General features: G+C 42.1%; 1 protein-coding gene across 3 annotated transcripts in view; it reads right to left on the bottom strand.

The window, feature by feature from the left end:
• Positions 1-23051, bottom strand: part of MCC (MCC regulator of Wnt signaling pathway) — a 411412-nt gene that overhangs the window by 43048 nt on the left and 345313 nt on the right. For all 3 annotated transcript variants that reach the window (XM_006134467.4, XM_025190402.2, XM_006134468.4), the window contains 6 exons: positions 22512-22718; positions 9553-9699; positions 9121-9210; positions 8063-8211; positions 3137-3277; positions 1477-1577 (listed from right to left, as the gene is read on the bottom strand). In XM_006134467.4, coding sequence (XP_006134529.2) covers positions 1477-1577; positions 3137-3277; positions 8063-8211; positions 9121-9210; positions 9553-9699; positions 22512-22718 — 835 coding nt within the window. The remainder of the gene's footprint in view (positions 1-1476; positions 1578-3136; positions 3278-8062; positions 8212-9120; positions 9211-9552; positions 9700-22511; positions 22719-23051) is intronic.

The following is a 23051-nucleotide window of genomic DNA, read 5'->3' as shown; positions in this document are numbered from 1 at the left end:
TGTGAATGGTAATGCCACATTAAAAACAAAGTTGGCAACAGATAGCTATCGTCAGTTACACCCTCTCTTTTATAACCTGAACATGGAGAGGAAAACTAACACTATCCTTTTGGATTTACTTCTTGACCAGCTATCTAAGCAAAATCTAAGATCTAATACCCTAATATCCTTTCATAAAGGAACAGCAGTACAAATTCAATACCAGACTGCTAAAAGGAAGAGCTAGACTCTAGAGAAAAAGGGGGGGGGGGGGGGAACACTAAAAAAAAATTTGCTATGGCCTTTCCTGCATGACACACACTGCAAAGAGAAACTCACCTACACAAAGGCTTGCCCAAACCACTAGGAGAGATGCAAAGTAAACTGCCTGGAAACAGCACAGTAACTGTGGATCCCTGTGTCTAGCCTGCAGATGCAAGAGTTTGAACTCATTTATCTTGTGGCTTTGAAACCAGCTGGTCATTTAGTCCTTAAAAGCTCTCAGTTTACATTTCAGTGATTCTCAAGAACCCAGCACTATAAATTACCATCAAGGCAGTGTCTAGGTCTCAGCACAGAATGGAAAGCTATTTTTCTGTCTGAAAATTTCATATCCCTTCCCCCATCCCCAGCAAGATCCAAGATTCTTACTACCACCTTTTCCCATCAGTAAGAAAACGGAGTCTCTGTAAAACTAAGAATTAGTTTCACAGTGTAAACACATATCTTCTGGAAATAAATATGACCTTTGTGTGCATGGAACTCACATATACCATGCTGAAAATGGATCAATAAACAGGCTCACACTGTCATTAAGATAGCACTATGCCCCAAAGAACATTTTCAAAAGCAGTTTTAACTAGTGTCAGTGGTTGCTCCTGAGTATCAAAATGAAATGGAAGAAAGAAAACAGAGGCTGAGCCCAGTCAGTAAAAAATGAGAATTAAGATATTAAAACACAGAGTATTATGGGAGATTGGAGGTAAAGACTGCATGTGGTATTTTATCAGCATTATGGTATAGCCGAGTGCACTGATTTAAGACCAGATTTTATTTATTTAATTTATTTATTTATTTGGTAACATACTAATTTTGTGGGCAAATACTGTGGCTATGTGCACAACTGTGGTAATGCCAAGCGCAAATTATGTAACCCAAATCACTGCATGTAGTATGTGAAGTGCATGCTCAGAGGTATCAGTTTAATCACTGTGCCTGGTATATAGTTATTGCCCATTAAAAGTAACCCCGCAAGCCCAGAAGATGCATCTCTTGTAATACCATACTTTTTTTTTTAAACTTGCTTGTAATATTTTGTTTCAGTTCCGGTCCTAATGTGTGTGTCAAACATTTTATTTATTCAATTAAAAACATAAAAATAAGCAAATACGTGACTGGTGGGGAGCATGCAGTCAGGAGATGATTCATTGTTGCAACTAGATTAATGTTAACTAAAATGCCGAATGGGATTGAGAGAGCGACTCATTGAGATCTTACCAACAGACCCAACGCCTGCAGCTCTGAATTGACCAAGAATGAGATTCTGTTCACTTTCTGCCAAAGCCAGCAACAGCTCATATGCTTCTATGCACTGTTCACTGAAATAAAAATACACACACACACAATATTTGCAACTTAGACAGCAGAATCAATATCAGCAATCAACACTGGACAAGTGGCAGTTGAAGAACTAGATTATTCCCTTCTACTTGTAAGATAACAGGGACATTACAGGACTATAGCTCTGCCAGTAATTGATTTTTTAAAAATTTGATGGCAGTTCTAAAAATCAGAAAAAAAACCTGGTTCTAGTCAGGACAGATCTGAACGTTTTGGAAATATTCGGAGAATAGAATAAATTGATAAAAAGCCTGTTTTGGGTCAAATGAAATGTTTTCCACTTGAACCTGGGGTCTTTTCATTCCCACAAGAATATGCCAAGCTACAGAGTCACTCTCTCCTTCTCTGGTTCACTGACTAGCTAAGTAAGGCCTGGGCAAAATACAGCCCGGCCCACCGTATTACCGGATCCAGCCCACCGTATTACCGGATCCAGCCCACCGTACTACCAGATCCAGCCCGTGAATGTGGCAGGCAGCCCAAGGCAGGCTTCCTGCCTGCACAGCTGCCACCTGCACACTGCTCAGAAAAGCAGCTGCGGCGCCGTTTCTTTTTAAAACTCGTGAGCTTGGAGGCAAGGGGGGGGAAACCAGCCAATGGGGGCTGCCTGTGTGAATAATAGGCAGCACATGCAGCATCATGCCTCCCTCCAGGTCCTAGTTCTTGACACATGCGCGTGGCCCTCTGGAGACATTTTTTACAAATATTTTAAAGTAAATATAGTTATCTGGGACCAAATCCTGAGAACTGTACCTCACTGTTCCTATGGAGCTCAACTTAAATCACACAAGCCAATGGGAGTTGTGAATTCTTTCTTTATACAACCACGCTTGTGAACGATGCCAGACTGACAGTAAGAGAAACTGAAGTCTCCTATTTATCCACTGGACAGCTAAATCACAGACAACTCTGGAGCAGCATTGAGCCAATATCCCCCAGACTTTACCTGGGGGATAACTGCAAGTGTGTAAGAGGGGAGTTCAGTAATTTTATCTACTGAATCTTTAATTTCTTGTTGGGACATCGAATGATCATGGCTACCTATGCGATGAGGACACTAGACTGCAAGCACCCAATGCACTTCAACTAGGGCAAGGCACAGACTTTACATTAATTTAGTCTAACTAAAGAAAATAAAAAAAAATAGAAAAATATTCCCAGCAACACCTATCACATTAACATCACTTTTTTCTTTTTTCATGTACATATAAGAAAGAGGGAGAAAAACTACAATCTTCACTAATTCTAACCTGCATGCTGTATTAACAAAAGGAAGAGGAAAAAACTCTTTAGTGTGGCTGGGTTAAACACATTCTTGATGAAACACCTCTGCATATATTTGAGCTACATACCGGACTATAAACAAACGTAACTGCTTCATGGAAGTTATCTAACCAGTGCATCATTACTTACACCATAATGGAACAGAAGCAGGTTTACAACTGCAGAACAGCAGCTTTATCTCCTAAACTTTTGTAGCATGTCATGTCCCCTCACTTTCCAGGCTGAAATTCCCAGGCTGCAAGTATTTATATACCTGTACTGCAGTGCAAGTCTGAGTGCAGTGGCATTGGATTCATATTTTCCAACCAGCATGCTCATCCTCTCGGCATTGCTCTTGCACTCTTCCAGCGTTATTGTCAACAAGTCATTCTGGGATTTTAAGTGCTCAATACGGCTGTGGAGAAGGAAATAATTGTTAGCCAGAAGTCTATTTGTATTGAAAATACTAAACCGATCCCAGTTTAGAATACTAAAGAACATGTGGCCAGTAGTATTTTAAAATACTACAGCTACATTGCTCAGTTCCATGTAGTGTGATGAGAATCTTGGAGGATGTTTACTTGGATCTGGAGCCATCTCCACCCACTAAAACAACAACTGAAGAACCAATCAAAGAATAAAACATCCCTTTTGGAATTCTCTGTTGCTTTCTCTTTGCAGCAAGCCTATGTAACAGTGTGGTCTTATCACTATTAGCCTTATCTTCCATCTACCTTGCCTTCCTATCTTTGGTCACACTTGCACTAGGGATGTAAAATCTTGTTTAATTGGTAAACCAGTTGAATGTGGAGTGGGCGGGTGCTACTGTGGCCATGCTGGAGTGCCCCCTTCCTTCCTAGCACCTCGGCCAACCGCGGGCAGGGGCTGCTCCAGCCAGGGTGGAAGTTCTCCGAGGGCACAGGCAATGCCTAAAACTCTAGGACACAACTGATTGGTACTGTACCTGCACGCAGTGAGCCAGTGTTATTATACAGGGCCATATCGGGCAGAAGTGTGACAGTCAGTCCAAAAATAAATGGGACAGAAACTGATATAGTGCCTGTGGGCACACCTTCAAAAGGCCTGCTGGATTCACCAGGGTACCTATCGGACATCAACTGGGAGGTTGAGGTGGACAGAAGTTGATGACACTGCAAGTAACCTCTCCCTTTTCTTTTATAGGCTTCCTGACTCAGAGGCGGAGCTGAGAGCCGTGCTGGTGGTGGTGGCCATAATTCTTCTTAGAAGCAAATAAAGCATTGAGGACCTGAGTGGTGCCCAAGGACCTGAGTGGTGCCCTCGAGTTCTTCCTTCTGCTCCTAAAATAGCAAGGAGACTTGGAAGAGGAAGATCCTGGATTGATTGCTAGACCTTGTGAGGCAGTCCCCAAGACTGAAGCCAAAAGCATCACCTCATGGTTACAGCAGAAGCCAGTGTCCCTCGCCGCAATGTCTGTTGAATCTAATGCCACCTGGAGAGAGGCTCTGATATCATTATTCCCCTTGTACGAGACCTAAGAACTCCTGCCTAGAATCCTGAAATTTGGCCAAGGAGTCCCACAAATTGTACTTGTATCTCCCCAATAAGACGCATTATTTGACATATGAAGTTGAAAAACCACCTGTTTCCTCCTTAACAGGACAAATTTATTTGAATCCTTCTGTTTGAGGGTCAAGTTCCATCAGCCTTGCCTATCCCTTTCCTTAGCCGTTGATACAACAAGGGATCCAGAAGGGAGTACACACATACGAATGCTCACTGCCTGACACATAATATTTCTTCTCCGCCCTTTTCAAAGTGGGCATCAGAGAAGCTGGGATCTGCCATCCACTTTAGGAGTACAGGCAGTCCCCGGGTTACGTACAAGACAGGGACTGTAGGTTTGTTCTTAAGTTAAATCTGTATGTAAGTCGGAACTGGCGTCAGCCCGCTGCTGAAACTGATCAGTTTCAACCGCGGCTGAATCTGGATGCCAGTTCTGACTTACATACAGATTCAACTTAAGAAACCCAGGCGTCCCCAAGTCAGCTGCTGCTGAAACTGATCAGCGGCTGATTCCAGGAAGCCCGGGGCAGAGCAACTCTGCCTCGGGCTTCCTGTAGTCAGCCGCTGGTCAGTTTCAGCAGCGGCTGACTTGGGGACGCCTGGGGCAGAGCAGCTGGGGTGCTGCTGGGTTGCTCCAGTAGCGCGGCTCCATGGCGCTACTGGAGCAACCCAGCAGCACCCCAGCTGCTCAGCCCCAGACGTCCTGATTCAGCTGCTGCTGAAACTGACCAGCAGCGGCTGAATCAGGACGCCTGGGGCAGAGCAGCTGGGGTGCCGCCGGGTTGGTCCGGAGCGGCGCTGCGGGACCAACCCGGCAGCCCCCCAGCTGCTCTACCCTAGGGGTAGGCAAGAAAAGCCTGGTCTACTGGGGGGGCACTAGCTGTACCCCCCCCCCCCCCCAGCAGACCAGGGAGACGGGGGTGGCGGGACCGCCCAAGTCCTTCACGGCTTTGCTCCGTCTCCCTGGTCTGCTGACCTGGGAGACGGGGAGCAAAGCCACGGAGCACGCCCACAGCGGGACAGCCCAAGCGCGCCTGGGCTGTCCCACTGCTGGCATGCTCCGAGGCTTCGCTCCCCATCTCCCTGGTCTGCTGGTCGGGAGACGGGGAGCAAAGCCTTGGAGCACGCCCGCAGGGGGACAGCTCATGCGCGCCCGGGCTGTCCCGCTGCGGGCATGCTCCAAGGCTTTGCTCCCCATCTCCCTGCAGACCAGGGAGACGGGGAGCAGCTTTTCTCGCCCCGGAGGACGGGGGCGGCGGACCGCGGCGCATCTGGGCGTCCTGCCGCTCCCGTCCTCTGGGGCAAGAAAAGCCCCGTTCGTAACTGCGGATCCGACATAAGTCGGATCCGCGTAACTCGGGGACTGCCTGTATGTGGAGAGCCTGAAAATTAGGGATGTCACTGTGTAGACAACTACACAATTAACCAATAAGCCTGGGTTTATCAATTAATCCTGTAGTCTACATGCATTCCCCCCTCCTTGCTGCTTCTAAAGGCAGCAAGGAGGAGGGAAGATGGAAGCTGGGGCCCGTGAGGAGCGGACTTTTAAGCCAGCTCCCCACTGATAGAGTCAGCGGTGCTGATTGGAGGGACAGGCGGGAGCCAATATGCACAGGGAAGATGGCTTTTAAGCCAGCTCTTTGCACATGCTGGCTCTTCAGAAGTGCCTGCCCCTCCCCTGCTGCCTCCTACAGAGGCAGTGGGGGCAGGGGCAGGTAGGAGCTGGTGCTGGGAGAGGCCAGAGCAGCTTCTGTCTGTGGGGAACTTGGGTCCCCTGCAGACTGGGGCTGCTGTCACCCCGCGCTGTTGCATCAGAGGCAGCAGTGCAGGGTGGCAGACAGGAGCCTGTCTGCACAGGGAACTGTTTTTTAAACCAGCTCTCCTCATGGACTGTCTCCAGCCTGCCACTCCACACTGATGCCTCTGATAGAGAGGGAGCAGCACAGGGTGTAAAGGGGCTCCCTCGGAGAGGGACTGAGCACACATTGGCCACAGGCCATGCCCCTGGGGACTATCGAATAGTCATATAACCACTAAAATTTGATGCAGTTACGTGACTATTCAATTACATGCTGTCTAACATCCCTACTGAAGATCATCTTGTGGCGATGAGCTGCCTAAGTAAAGAAGTTCCCTTAATGATAAGGGGAGATGGCACTAAATATTTATACTAACACTATTTACAACAGACAACCATAGAACACTAGAACTGGAAGGGACCTCGAGAGGTCATGGAGTCCAGTCCTCCCTGCCCTTACGGCAGGGCCCAGTACCGACTGACCAGTACCGACTGACCATCCCCAATAGATGTCTGTCTAACCTGCTCTTAAATATCTCCAAAGATAGAGATTCCACACCCTCCCGAGGCAACTTATTCCAGTGTTTAACCACCCTGACGGTTCTCAAATTTTTCCTAATGTCCAACCTAAACCTCCCTTGCTGCAGTTTAAGTCCATTGCTTGTCTTATCCTTAGACGCTAAGGAGAAAAGTTTTTCTCCCTCCTCCTTGTGACACCCTTTTAGATACCTGAGTCCCTTCTCAGTCTTCTCCTTTCCAAACTAAACAAGCCCAATTCTTTCAATCTTCCCTCATAACTCATGTTCTCTAGAACTTTAGTCATTCTTGTTGTTCTTCTCTGGGCCTTCTTCAATTTCTCCACATCTTTCTTGAAATGTGGTGCCAGAACTGGACACAATACTCTGAGGCCTAATCAGCACAGAGTAGAGAGGAAGAAAGACTTCTCATGTCTTGCTCACAACACTCCTGTTAATGCATCCCAGAATCATGTTAGCTTTTTTGGTTGACTCATATTTAGCTTGTGGTCCACTATGACTCCTAGGATACCTTTCTGCAGTACTCCTTCCAAGACAGTTGCTTCCAATTCTGTATGTGTGAAACTGATTGTTCCTTCCTAAATGGAGTACTTTGCATTTGTCCTTGTTAAACATCATCCTATTTACCTCAGACCATTTCTCCAGTTTGTCCAGATCATTTTGAATTATGACCCTATCCTCCAAAGCACTTGCAACACCTCCCAGCTTTGTATAATCTGCAAACTTAATAAGCGTACTTTCTATGCCAATATCTAAATTGTTGATGAAGATATTGAACAGAACCAGTCCCAAAAGAGACCCCTGCAGAACTGCACTTGTTATGCCCTTCCAGCATGATTGTGAACCGTGTTACTAAAATACAGGTGCATAAGTGCATGGCACCAGAAGCACTATAAATGGCTCAATGGATACCACTGAGAGAAAAATCTCTGGCAGTGGGGCATGCCTAAAGTGGAATGAACTTGAACGAGCAGTTGAAGAACAAAAGTTCCATAGTGTGCACTGATCTACCCTGCTTCAAAGTGCACTACAGAAATGTTAGTGTGCCCCACTAAGATCCACATGGACAATTAGTGCAAGGCAGGCTGGGGTGAAGTAGATGTTTATCCCAGCTTGCTGCCAAGCACGTATTTTCATAAACATGCTCTAACACTTTATCTGTCAACAAATAAAAGGCATACTAGACTGACTAGACTAGATTACAGCTGCCAACCATGAACTGGGAGTCAAATATAGGAGATATGTGACAGGCAATAATGAAAACAAAAACAAAATAAATTGTAGGCAAAACACTACAAGTGGTTCTAAACTTCCATCTTACCTATTTAATCTCTCTGTTTCCACTTCAAACTCTCGGATTTTGTTTTCAGAGATAGCAGATCCATGTGAATAGAGTGTCTGGAAGATTTCTTGGATGTTGGAGCAGTCTTGGAGAGAATGGGCCAAGTGTTCAGCCACACTGCTGGACACCTGCACAGAGTGATTAATAAACCTGCGGTGAGTGGACAGCTAGTTTTTAAAAATACTATAGATTTTAAAAAAATAATCAGGCTCTCTGCAGAGCATCTACACTTAAGAAAGCCTAGCAAGAGGCTCCAGGCCAAAAACTGCTCTAAGTTACACAGGTATAAATCAGGAGTAGCATTCTCCTGGATTTATATTGGCGTTATCAGAGCAGAATTTGGTATACTATTCTCTTCTAGGCTATGTCTACACTATACTGTTCTTCCGGAAAAAGCTATGCAAATTGAAGTTTGCAATTTGTGTCACTTTTTCCACTTCTTTTTTTGGAAGAGGCTTTTCCGACATTTGGCCCATCTACACTGGGCCAAATGTCAGAGAAAAAAATATTTCGGAACATCGCTTCTTCCTCGTAAAATGAGGTTTACAGGGATGCCAAAAAAGCATGTCTGCTCTTCCAAAAAAGATTTCAGAAGAGCAGACCCATTCCCTGGACATAGAGTTTTTCCAGGATACCTCTGGTATCCCAGAAAAAACTCTGTGGTGTAGACATAGCCCTAGAGATGTCTGACCTCCTCGGGGTGCAGCTGCCTAACCCTTACTTATGTGAGTAATCCTCACTCATCTTGTCCCCTTGAAGTCAATAGGATTACTCAGGTGAGCAAGAGTTCAAAGGTCTGGTCCTCTGCCACCAATGGATGACAAATGCATGGATAACATTAATGTAAAACTGGGAGATTAGTATTACTTTATTCTGTCTTTCCTGTTAAATATTTTCCATGAAATTAGCTTTGAAATAGTAATAAACTGTTTTTGTTTTTAACAACATAACAGTCAACCATGGCTCTTTCCTGCAATACTCATGTTAGTATGAGCTGTGTGTGCAGTTTATTATTTTGATGTATTATTAACACTCACCCCTATGCTGCTGATTTCTGATCCTAGGACAGGTCGGTCAGATGATGAAGACTCTGACCTGGTCTTTGAGAGCTTCACCCGTTCAGCAATCTAAAAGCCACAAAGCTACACAAGTTACAGACAGGCATCGCTTTTCCCATGTTCTGCACAATTATGCAAAATGCAGCATCGTTCACACATCATGCTTGGAAATCACACGTGAAGTTGACAAACGAAAGCTGGCATCTGTGTTGTGACTACGAGAGACTTAAAATTATTAGCACTCTATCTCTTCCTGCAGCTCAAGTTCACAGGCCCGCTTAGGGCCCTAGAAAACACCCCTGGGATTCTAGATATTTCCCAGTTAATCGCATGCCTGCACAGCAGCTGTGCACAATGAAGTCTGTGTCTTCCAGATAATGAGAGGCATTACTGCAGCACACAACAGCTCACCTTGGCAATGGGAACGTCATTGCTGCTACTGCTCGTGCTCAGCTCGCCAGTACTGGGGTTCACAGGTCGGTTTGTGGAAGTGAGACGACTGGGGCTGGATGGGCCTGTTGCCTGGATGCTTTGTAAACGTGTCTGCAGTTCCCGAACCTAAAATCAAGTGTAACATTCTTTCATTACTTTGATAATCAGCTAGGTCTTCCCCCTCTTCTATAGCATCCAGCTGATGATTCCTGGCAAGATCAGGGAAGTTCTGCTTTGGCCTGTGATTAATACAAAGAGGGATCCAAGAGGGCTGGACACTGATTCAGAACTCTCTCCCACCGCCAGCCCCTTCTAACTTGTTCAGTGTGGAAATACACAAATCCGCTGCTACACAGCAAGTTTTACTTCCAGCTTGTTTCATATAATCCCTTAAATGCAACATTACATGTATAAGAATCTCCTTCTTTGAAATGAAATTAAGATAATGCTTCAGACTTAAATTAGCGCGTGTAAAGAACATGGCAAGTAGATAAAGATCCTATTGCTGGAGTCTTCAATGGCTGAGAGAGACGCTAAAGCTGATGAAATACTTCTCATGCATAAATATCCCTGAATGACTTCACTGCATTAAAAGGCCAAAGTAATTGAAATGTAAATAATTTATTAATACTTTCAAAACTACAATTAAATAGAGCACCATGGAGTGAGTAATGTCAAGAATGGAAACTTCTAGAAAAAAATCCAATCAACAGTTTGGAGAAGTTCTCAATAACCACATATTTTGTAAAAGCTGCACTGTCCTCATTACATGCCAGATAAATACAGAATCAACCTCAAAATAGTTTTAGGGCTAAGAAAAAAAAAAGGTTTAAAGAAGCCAAATGGAATTGCTGTGTAAGATTATAGGGTTTATTTTAGAATAATACTTAAACAGAATAAATGGCCTGCTTGAACACAGCAATTAAACCACATGGGAAATTAGCAGAGCTCATTTTTCTGCCGAACTAGCTGCATGGCATCAAAGGAAAAGGGAAAAAACCATCATCTCCAGTTTGAAGGGGAAAATTCCCTGAATGACAGTTTATTTTTAACATATATTTAACTGTGTGTGGATTCTGATAGAACAATGAACAGCAAACGTACAATTGATGATATTTGGCCAAAAGAACCCTAAATTGCATATGACCTGTTTCACAGCCACTTGTAAAATTCATATTACAATTTCTAGACCATTGTACAATTATGATTTTATACATACATTTACAGTAGCATCAAAATAGGTTTAAGATTTCATGCAGAAGCCCTCAGTCAGTAAATGCCAAAGTTAGTTGTTGCATTAAGGTTTTGGGCATTCCCCAAGCTCCACAGCTCTCAAAGGGTGCGTTATACACTGTGGCACTAGATCAAATAAAGTACTCAGTTTGAGCTGTGAAAAAACTGTACCTTATTTCAAAATAGAGTGCTATTCCAACAAGTCCCTTGTGGAACGAGGTTTACCGGGATGTTGGAATAGTGTGCCCGTTATTTTGATTACATTTTGAAATAATGGGCGTGTGCTGTCATGCACAGTTGGTAACTCAGGCTCGGTTACACTCAGGTAAACCATGGTCACCCATGTCACTTTTACACTAATGCAGATATATTGAGGGAAAAAACTACCATACAGACAAGACCTCAGTTAAATCCCCATCAAATTTTACCAACATATGCAAGAGTATTTCTCTTCACAAGGCTATCTCTATACTAAACTCTGGCTTTCATTTCCCAATTGTTTAGACCGGAAAGCTGTGCCAAAAAAACCGAAACAACCCCCCCCCCACACACAAATCCCCCAAAACAAAAAAACCCCACCAACTCCACAATGACTGTATTTATGAGAAAATTATCTCTCTCCTTTGCCTTATTCTGCATATTCCCCCCCCCCCCCCCCGCACACGCATGTGCGCCACATCTTTGACCAGAGATCAAACCTGGAAATTTCAGTCCCAAAGCTGAAAGTTTTGCAAAGTTATGTACAACTTTTAAAAACACCCGTTAAAGTGAAAAGGGTCTGAAATATTAACCATGTGAACACTATTGTACCCAGGATGCTCTTTACACAGTCTCACACATACATTTTTAAAGCCACCTTCCACAGAATGTTCCAATGTTCTCAGTGCAATCAAACACTGACCAAGAGACATGTTCTCTGCTCTACACTTTATTATTGAGCAACAATTACTGACAATGATTACCAAATCAACTGAAGAGCTTGAAAAGCATTATTTGTAATAGAAAAAAAATGAATCAAGTTTAAGAACAGAGTCAGGAAAAAAGTTTTTACTAAGGAAAGTGCATAGTCAAAAAAGAGCACAGTCTTATCAATGTACACTGTCCTCTGCTTCAATACTCTGTTTTACAAGGAAGTGAAAACAGAGAGCAGTAACAAACGTAGACTGTGATGTCCCTTTAATATACAAATCTAGAAACTTAGTGAGTAGATTACAGGCTGAATTATTTTAAAAAAATGTGTAAATGAAATGAAGAATGCTTCCATTCTGCAGTGAATTTATAGTAAAGTAGAGTGAATGTATAGTAATATTGAATACAGTAATTTTGAGACGTTAAATATAACAAATTTCTCTTGCAAGCTGATCTCAAAGGCTACATCTATACTACAGAGTTATTTCAGGATACCAGAGTATCTTATTTCAACCTACGGTGTAATGTAGTGAAGTGTAGACACACCCATAATAAATACATCACCAATCCAAAATCTGATTACTGAGCTGCCCCACTTACTGGAGAGCACAGAAGCAACTCAACTATTCCTGGTCACTAATACTTTCTTAATAGAGACGAATTCACCATCTCCTCAGAAAGTAAATATCCAAGTAACAGGTAATGGGTAAGAGAAATAATAAAAGCCTCCTCCCACACTGCCAGGAGCACAGGGCGCTTTGAAGTGCCAGACACTGCTCACAGGACGGGGGAGAGCAGAGGAAGCTTCACGTGCTCCCCCACCCCCAGATCCTAATTGGCAGGGGAGCGGGGGAAGTCTCCTCCCATGCCAGGCGGATAGGTATCTTGGGGGAATGTGGGGTGGGACAAAGGCACTCCCTTCATCCCCAGACCAATTGTTGACTGGGGGTGGGAAATCGCTTGGCCCTGCCCCTTCTGCTCCATGAACCGCCCCTTCCTGTGCAGCTTGGGGCCACTTCAAAAATTTCCAAAGTGGCCCATGGCAAAAAATTATTGGCCACCCCTGGTCTAAGGTAAAAGTACTGTGAATTGGGAAAATTAAAAGGCTCACAGAGTTTGACACTTTCATGGTTTGCAATTCAGAGACTGTGAGGCCAGTTCATCTGTACTTGGATAATTTACTATTATCCTGTATATTTCCCCAGCTCTTCTGGTAATCAAGAGAAGAGAGAATGTGCATAAGTGGAAACTCACTAAGGAAATGAAGATGTCCATTAACCACACCAGGAGTCCCTTTTGCCTAGGATAATATATTGATGATATCCTCATGTGAAATAAGAATGGCTACATAAAAGGCATGACATAGGATAGGAACTGCATATACCATGCAGCTGGATGTCAGTATTGCTGAAATACACTGTATCCTGATATATCTTCTGTCATCCTGAAGAAAAGGCTCTAATATCTGAGCCAACAGTCTTGTGTGTTCAAGCTACTTCTAAAAAGCAGAGTAGATGAAGCTGTACTTGCTGGTGCGGTCTAAAATCCAGTGCTATGAGCAACATGTCTAACATGACTGACTCCATTGTGAAGCAGCAATCCATCTTTTCCCTGGCAGAGGCAAGGGCCAAGAAGCAGTCTTCCTGTTCAAAGGCTGGTTCATGACATCTGGGAATTCTCCATTTAGAGATTCTTCAATATTACTGACTGAGGTACAGAATTCCAGTGGCAGCAGGTGGGCCCTACTAAGCATTCTCTTAGAAAGAAAGTAACAGCTTAGGAAAGGCTTCTGACCTCTGAGGAGTAGTAAGTATGCTCTCTCACAGCATGAGGTAGCATTCTTTGACTTCAGAAGTCTATTGAGTATCCTCTCAATGCCAGGTGGCTTACGTGAGACTGTCTGTAGAAGAAATCTGTTTTTCATTTTCTGTGTTGAGAATCTTGTACACCATTCTTCAAGGAGAAATCAGACATGAGATAGCTTGAATAAAGCAGTAATTTAAGCAGGAAGCACTGTCACCACATTTATCGATGGAGACAGTAAACTGGGCAAGTACTGTGCACACAGCACAAATTATGGGAGAAGTTTCCACACTAAGGCTATGTCTAGATTATATCCCTCTGTCAAGAGAGGGATGCAAATGAGGCACTTTGAAAGTGCAAATGAAGTGGCAATTTAAATATCCCGCGCTTCATTTGCAAAATTGCATCATGATGCTCTTTCGAACAAGCAACATATCTAAAGTAAAACCGCGGTCTAGACGCAGTTCTTTCAAAAATGGCAGGCTAGACGCAGTTCTTTCAAAAATGGCAGGCTCTCTCAAAAGATCCTATAAACCTCATTTTTTCCGAAGTGCCTCATTTACATCCCTCTGTCGACAGAGGAATGTAATCTAGCTGTAGCCTAAGAAAACGTTAACTGAGTTTACTCCATGATACACAGAAGACAAGGCAACCCAACTGTGTATCCCAAGGCTGATGGATGTATTAAGAATACTAAATAATTTACAGAGAAACTGGTTTTATATGTTGTATTCTCTGCTAGTACACACTGTTGTTACTAGTCTTATCGGAATACAAATTTAATTTATTTCTAATTAGGTTTATTAAAATTAAGTAATCCTTAGTAACACAAGTGAAAATGAAACCAGTATATGTTTAATTGCGTGTCTAATATTTTTCCTTAGAATGCAGAGGATTGGACTAGCAAAGGAAAAAAAAACCCCCAAAATTATGAACCACTGAATGAAAAAAATGGAAACAGGATAGGAAACAGAGAACCTTGTCATACTTTATATTAAGATTGCATTTATCATTTATAAAGCATAGAAAAATGATTGCTAGACACATAAGTATGTTGGAGACATGAGTAGTATGGGTCATAGATGATTACAAGTACATTAGTAGCATATGCTCTAGTGAACATATTGACTTGTTGATTTCTGTAACAATTAATTATCCATGTAGTCAAACATTTAACTCTTTATAAACTATTTATGAATTTACACTCAATATAAAATATGACAAAACTCTATTTTGATGAAGAGATAATTAGTGGATTAATTCCCAATTCTATTTCAATAAAAAGTGCGTCAGGTGCAAAATCATTTCTACCTCTTCCTTGATTTGTGACTAATTATTTAGTCATTCAATACTTCCCTAAGAAATGGAAATTTTACAATTTTAATACTTTATTATTATTTTTCTGCTATAAGCAAAATTGCAAATTGCAAAACATGCAAAAAAATTGCATACCATTTCCCCACCTGATTTATTCATGCAGAACACAAGTCTTGAAGGTGGTAGGATGGAAGAACGCAACATTAGTGTATGACTCAGTCTTCTGACCATTAAAGGTATCTTGAGCAGTCAGTGCCTTTTCTAGTCTCTGGGTCTTTATGACTTTTCAGACACATCCAGTCCTAGTAATTTTCAGTGGGATGCGGAAGGAGCACTGGTGTGAGCAGGGACTGAATATGTGGATCAGGAACAGCACAATTATGTTTTTATACAATGAAAAAAACCCTTCTGTGTTATTTAATGAAGGTGCCAACATATTCTCAACAGTTTCAGAACAGAAATATACATACAACATTGTACATACTGACTCTAAACTTAGGGAGGCCCAAGTGCACAAGGCTAGCTGCAGCTTTCTTCTAAGCATTCTGTAGTTCTTGTAATCCTGGATACAAGTCTACAAGTCCCAGCCCACAATGCTTCATACTGATCCTTGCAGACCAGTGTTGGGGCATGTCTCTTCCTTGCAGAAGGAAGATAATGAAGAGAACGATTAATTTTATGCAAAATGCAAATTGTGTGTATCCTTCAGGTTACTGACAAATCTGCAGAACCCTTAAACCACTGATCATCACCTGGTCAATAGCAATTGACTGGTTGATCCCGAACATTCTCCTAGTAAATCATGCTCTCCAGTGGTGGGGCAGGGCAGCCGCTAAGGCAGGCTTCCTGCTTGCCCTGGCTCCATACTGCCAGTTCACTCCTGGAAGTGGCTAGTGTGGCTTCAAGCCCCCATGTGTGGAGTGGGGAGAGGAACGCGTCTATGTGCTGCTCCTGCCTTCAAGCACCACCTCCTGTAGAGCCCACTGGCTGGGATGGGGATTGTGTGAATCAGAGTTGAGGAGGAGGTGCCAGCAGAGAGAGGTAGCATGTGGAATCATGAATGTGCTGAGCATCAGGGCCGTAACAAGGGCAAGGCGAGCGAGGCACTTGCCTCGGGCGCATAGCTGAGGGGGCATAGACAAAATATAGAAAACTAGCTATTTGAAAACAGCTACTTATTTTCAGACAGCGCCACTTCCTTCCCCCACCCATTAGCGTCGGCCAGCCTGCAGTTTACATGTCAGGCTGCACGTTGCCACTCCATGATCCAGCAGTCACCAGCCTTGGCGGCTGCCCAACTCATCATCTGTTTCCAAACAGCACAGGAGGCCGGGCAACAGCTCAGCTGCGCCAAGCGCCACCATAAGGTGCCCTAGTGCAGCTCCCAGGAGTGGGGCACGGGGCAAGGGGAGAAGGGGCTCAAATTTCCCTGCACAGGGGGCAGAGGTGCAGGGGGTGAGGTGCAAGTGTCAGGCTGGGAGCCAGGACTCCTGGGTCTTGTCTCACCTGTGCCAGAGGAGTGGCTCTAGGTCTTAGCAGTATGTGATTAGAGCTGAGGGCCTGAGAGTTATGATCCCTGGGTTGTATGGGTCAGGGTCCAGGCCCTTAGCCTACTGGAGTCATGGTTTCCCCTCCAAAAACTGGAGCTCATGCTGCTGAGCCACCTGTGCCAAGTGCTTTGAATGTGCTACACAAACCAAGAGGACAAGGCAGTGATTGTGGCTTCTTGCAAAAATAATTTTAGTAAACTAAAATGAATTAAGAACTACCTTAGAGCTCATCAGGTCAGGAGAGATCATCAAAGATATCTAACTTACCAATAGAACACAATGTAGCGCATAATATTAATGTCAACGTGATTATTGATGAGTTTGCCTCATTAAAAACGTGCAAAGTACAATTATAAACAAATACCTAATAGTACCTGACATGGTGATATTTTAAAATTATATGTATATATGTATTAATTGATTGTTTCTGCAGATCTCAACTAAAATAAATGTTGTTATTATTGTGTATTTTCCCTTTTTCTACAAAATAACTACTATGAATATATACACGAGGGAGTGCAATTTTATATTCTTGCCTCTGGTGCAAAATTAGCTAGTTGTGACACTGCTGAGTATGATATATCAGGCTTATATTTTTTATATTTCCTCTGTCCTAGTATGAAGTCCAAAGGTTTTCCTGATTCCCCACATTTTCCAGAATAATTCTGGAACCTTTGACTATTGACTTGAAAACAAAAGGAGAGTCCTTTATTGTTAACTTGATATTTCTCTATAAGCAAACAATGGTGGCTCTTAACTTGTCTTTCCCTCTCCTCTGTTCATGGGGCAGGCTGAGAGACAAATGAACCCCTGTAAGAATTAAAGCAGCCTAAAAACTGTTTTAACTGGAGCTACCACGTAATGGTCCCCAAGAGGCCACTACTCCTTTGTCTTTTCAGCATCTGGAATGTCTTCTCCTATCCCTGACATTGGACTAACAGGAGGGGGTTGGAACAGAGATTCAGGAAAAATGAGCACTCTCATATGCCAGCGGAGCGTTTAAGGTCTGGTGCTAGTGGGATCAAGAATCTGGCCACTTGTGAGGTCCACCTGGGTTTTCAGAGGAGAGGAGTTTGGAAGCAAGTTCTAAATGTCCCTTTTCTAAAATGACTTATTTTTAGGGAACAGGAAAACTGGTCAGCTCAAAGGAATTCACGCTGACACACAAAGTTTCTTCGTGCTAGTCTAGGTCACTGGTTCAATATGGTCTTGGGCAATATGGCTAGTAAATCACCATTTGATACCTGGTTCGTTGGCCTCGGTGGCTGAGTTGGCAGACCCAGTTCAGTTCACAGTGGACAAGTATTCACAAAAAAATAAACAATTTTAAGTCTCCCCTGTATCAAATGTTACAGTTACATAGTGACATGCCCCGTAAAGCAGAGAAATGTTTAATATGTTGTATGTTAAAATATCTTGCCAGGTAACAACAAGCATGTAGAGTACGTGTTCCATCCGTTTCACTAACTTGACTTTGCTAAATAGCTTTTCTGCTGATGTCAAGCCACTGGCTCCTCTGAGCAATTGTAAATGGCACTTGCCTGATTCTGATCTGATTTATTCGTGTCAACTCCACGTATTGCTACAGAGTTGCCCAGTGTGAATGGGATTAGAAAGAGGCTGTATGTGTGCGCAAAAACCACTTTTTACCTGCAATAGCTGTCTCCAGACTTTAAACAATTTTCTTTTAGGACATCTATATCACACAGAGGCAGGGTAGAGTTCTGCATTGTGAAATTAGCAGTTATATTATGGCCATCCTATAGCAATAAGTAATTGTGTCATTTACTAATGACTGGTGAGAAACAAAAATCCGTATTGCATGTCATTTCTTAACTACTGCTCTGCAAAGTGGTACAAACTGTTCACTGAATGCATTAAATATCTAATTTAATTAAAACTCTAACAAGCCTCAGAAAACCTATTGAGAGCACTTTGTTTGATTACAGGCATTGGGCTAAAGTACCAGACATATTGATCAGCTCAGCTCCAACTATTTTATCTATCCAATTTAATTTGTGCAGAACAAAAACTAAGTTTTGGCAGTGTCTCCTCCCCCCACTTCCCTGGGGAAATAATATGAAGTGACTCTGGGTTCAGGGTTACATATATAAAATATTTAACAGGTCAAAGAAAACATTTATTGTGTGGCAGCTATGGACATAGGTTACATTATAAATGCAAACATGCTTTCTAGTGCAACAATTACATTGTGTTGTTGACACGGTCACATATAATAAATAGATTCCTCCAGGAGAATTAAAGTAATTATTCTGCATATTAAGTGTGGAATTCAAAACATATTTAATAAAATTGAATTAATGAAAGAGGCAGAAAATTATTTTTAGTTGTGTGTATAATCTATAGTCTGTCTTTGATTTTCTTATGTTGTGACTTAACGCACAGGATAGTTAGTGACTTAGTTGCATTTGGGAGCTTACAAGTGATACATCCATTACATTTATATTAAGAGGAGTTTTCTTAGCTTTTTTTAAAAAAGAATTTAAACTGGCTTGTTCAGTATGGTATAAGGATCACAGGATTGAGAGATTCAGGGCTTTTCACCTGTAGAGTCACTGATCTGAATCCAATTCAGTTCAATAAATAACTTAATACTGTCACCATCCATTAACTTTTATGATGGCTCATGTGAAATGAGGTGATCATCTTCAGTTCCTATCCGAGAGGTTTCCACACATGCACAAAAATTGCTGCTCTATGCAGCATCTTTATTAGAATGCCCAGCAGAGAGGCCCCACAAATGAACTGATAGGATGACTGAGCTATGCTCTCATTCCTAATCTGGGTCTACAATAGCAAAATTTTCAATACATTTCCCACTAGTGCTAACACAAGCTCAGCTCCATGGGTGTTCATGATATTAGAGGTCCTAATGTCAACACCAGCAGCATTTTCAACTCCTAACTGATTAGGCCTGCTCTGAGTAGGGTTATAAAACATGGCATTAACACACTAGCAGCAATGAACATTAGGGCTACCAGTGTCGTTGACCCTTTTTGGAACTTAACCAGTGTCAGCAACAGTGGCAAATATTTTCTTTCATACACAGTTGCCTAGATGAAAATCTTTCGGGTTACAACTGAGGTGACCTTTCGTGTTCTCGTGGGCCTTTCACAAGCATTACATTCATACTGCAAAAAATCATTTGCCTTATTTTCTTAAACAAATTCTACCTTGTTCCCGCAGATTCCACCCCAGCCACATCCTTTTTCTCCGGTCTGAAAATTCTTCCTTCCTTCTAGGTTTGGCTTCTGAATTCTCTATTAGTTTGCTTGCTTTTTCACTGTCTCACCTTTTTCACTTACTTACCTCTTTTCTTCTCAGATCTCATGTTCTGAACCTCCACTAGTTCTCACCTACTTCTTAATCCCTAGTCCATTTCTTCTGAGCCATCTCAAATATGTCTCTTCAGCTACGTGGAAGACTGTTTCAGTTCTGACATTCATATTATCTGCAAGTTTTTCCATCTCAATGCACCTGCTTTTGCAGGTAAGCAGCAAGTATATTAAACACAATATATATGGTCCTGGTCCATAAGGCACATTCACTGCACTTTTGCCATGCTGAAAATTGACCGTTTAGAGCTGTTCTTTGTTTTCTGTCATTTATCTGTTTTCTGACCCATGACTGTATGGCCTTTCACGCCATGATTTCTCAAATTCCTTAATGATGTCCTGTAAAGCAATTCTAGAAATCTTTTTGAAAGCTCAGCTTGTTTTTCTTTGCCCATTATTATACTGAACATGTTCAAAGAATTTTAATAAATTTGTGAGATACAATTTTCCTTTGTAGAACTGTTCCTGTTAGACCCTATTATATTAGCAAAAAAATGTTTTACCGTTCTATTATATTACAAAAAAATATGTTTTATCGTTTATTATTAAATCATCATTTACATTAATTTATCAGGTAAACAATTAAGACTTAGACCACGTTTACAATACCACGTATGTCACTCAACGGTGTGAAAAAACACACACTCTCTCTCTTCCTGACATACCAACTTCCACTAGTTTAATTATGTCAATGGAAGCACTCTTCCCCCCTCCAGCATAGAGTGGTTACACAAGAGATATTACAGTTGCACAGCTACCTTGGTACGTTGTGCTGCTATAAGGTCTCTAATATAAGCACAGCCTTAACGATCTGTAATTCCCCAGACTTTTTTTTAAAAAAAAGAGATGCAACATTTGCTATCCTCCAGTACTCTGGTGCCTATTGTGGCTGCTCAGCAAATTCATTCCTTAACACATTTGGATGCTTGCCAACTAGTTTCACTGCCCTTTAATTTGTCAGTGTGTTCCAGTGCTGCCTCTTTAAACACATCAACCTCTTGTAGTTCCTAGTTTTTATTACCAGAAAATGTAGGCCTGGGTTTAGTTATTGCAAATGTCCATGAGGACTGTACTTTCCAAAACCTCCTAAAGGCTGACATAAACAGACATCCTGAATAAGAACATTCTCCCAATAAGTCTTATGAAACACAACCTTATATTATGCATAGCTGAGGTATATTTGCACAGCTGAAGAGGAAAAAAAAGTAAATATTATAATCTTCGTTATTGTGAGAAACCAGCAAACACTTTTATGTACTTTGTCTGTAGCTCAAAATGTGGCAATAGTTCTGGTGAAAGTGAAAATACAGTGTCAAATATTCACTCAGTCTGAACATCACAAGGCTGAGAACTACTTATACCATATGGTACAGCCGCTCCCCAAGTTGCGAACAGTCAAGTTACGACTGTTCGCACTTATGACCAAAGCTCCCATGGAGCAGTCGTAAAGGCGGTCCCCGAGTTACGAATGCAACCCGCGCTTATGAACAGTGTGGTCGCGTGTAACTCAATGGGGTCAGAGTTACAAACAGCTCGAGTTACGGCCAAGTGTTTGGTCCCTAACTCGTTTGTAACTCTGAGAGAGGCTGTATAAGATTACACTGGAGACAAACATTTTGCAAGGGAAAAGAAAATGCTCAAACGCAAATTTAGGCATACATACATGCATGTATACACACACACACACACACACACACACACACACACACACACACACACACACACACACTTTTAAACAGTGCCTCAGACAAAAAAAAAATCTAGTAAGCACTATGGAAGATTAAATCTATAATTGGCCTGAGCATCAAATAAACTCTTTATATTGTGGTGGAGAGGAAGCTTTGTTGAGTGAGATGATCTATGGCTGGATACTCAAAGACTAGAAATGGCAAACGATAAAGTCTAATGCCATGGTGAAGCGCACTGATTTATTCAAAAGATTGCATTGGAGGAAAAGGTTGCTCTGCTGCCAGTAGGTAAAAAACAACAATTTCAACAATTTACAAAGAATACGGATCTCTAAATTTTCACTCACTTACAGCATAAGGTTTGGAAGAAAAATCATATACATTCTTCAAAACCAAAATTAGTCACATGCAGATGTTTCGTGGAACACTGTAAAACTTCCTATCTTGTCTTGTAAGGAGAGGCAGCAAATAATGTAGAAGAATACTAGAGACTAACAATGTATTTTTTAAGCTTTCATATTTTCCTTTATTTCATTTCCTTTCTTAATTCAGAGTCTTCATAAAGAGCAATCATATCGCCAGATATAAAAAAAGCTAGAAAATAGAGAGACAGATACTGGGCATGTCTGGGACTACTTAAAGTTCAGTTCACAAAGAATTATTTCCCAGTGACAGGAGTCCTGCTCTTTTTCTTTCTCTGAATCACAAATTGAATTCTCAGAGACAAAGATCTACTTGGTATTCATAGGAAAATCCACTAAATGAACATCTGCTTTATCTATAAACTTACACATACTTTCCCACCCACGAATAACATCCTTTCAGTTAACATATGTTCTATGATATGAGGCTTCTGTATACCTCGACTGCTCATCACATAGAAACTCCTTGCAATTTCTTTCCATTCACTCCTACCTCTTTACAACTCATATTACCTGAAGAAGAAAAGAAAGACAAAAAGGTGCAAGAAAGAAGGTGCAGGGTATCACCTCTCCACAGTTATGTGGTCTAGAACGAGCAGATCAGATCCCTTTTACTAGAAAGGCTCCTGTATGTACTCTGCAGACAACTGGCAGTCTTACCCTTCTGCGCAATCTGTCCCTTTCTTCCCGGATAGCATTCATGGTGGCCTTGGTCCTGTTCAGCTCCTCCTCTTTGCTGCACAGCATAGCAGTGAGGCTCTCATTTTCTTCCCTCAGACCAGCCAGCTCTTTTTCCCACCGAGATCTCTCTTCAGACAGGTTTGGATAAAGATCCCGTCCCAGCACACCTTCAATCTCCTCTACTGTCTGCAAAAACACACAGTCATGGTCAGACAGAAAGGAGCAAAAGAGGAGAATATTAAAAAGGAATAATGATAATAATACTGCCATCACAAAAGGATACAAGGGGAATACACACACACACACACACACACACACACACACACACACACACACACACACACAATTTACTTTTTATTTGAAGTTCAATGAAAGCTGTTTTCACTACAATAGTTTGTAACCTTTATACTCTTCAGCACTAAGAGCTCATGGGCAGAAGATGGGTGCTTTATAAATAAAGAGAAAATCACCCCACTGAGATATACAATAATTACTCATTTAACACGTGCCCGCTTAACA

The sequence above is a fragment of the Pelodiscus sinensis genome, chromosome 6 (assembly GCF_049634645.1).
Source record: "Pelodiscus sinensis isolate JC-2024 chromosome 6, ASM4963464v1, whole genome shotgun sequence".
Taxonomy (NCBI): domain Eukaryota; kingdom Metazoa; phylum Chordata; order Testudines; family Trionychidae; genus Pelodiscus; species Pelodiscus sinensis.
This window is presented reverse-complemented; position numbering and strand designations above follow the sequence as displayed.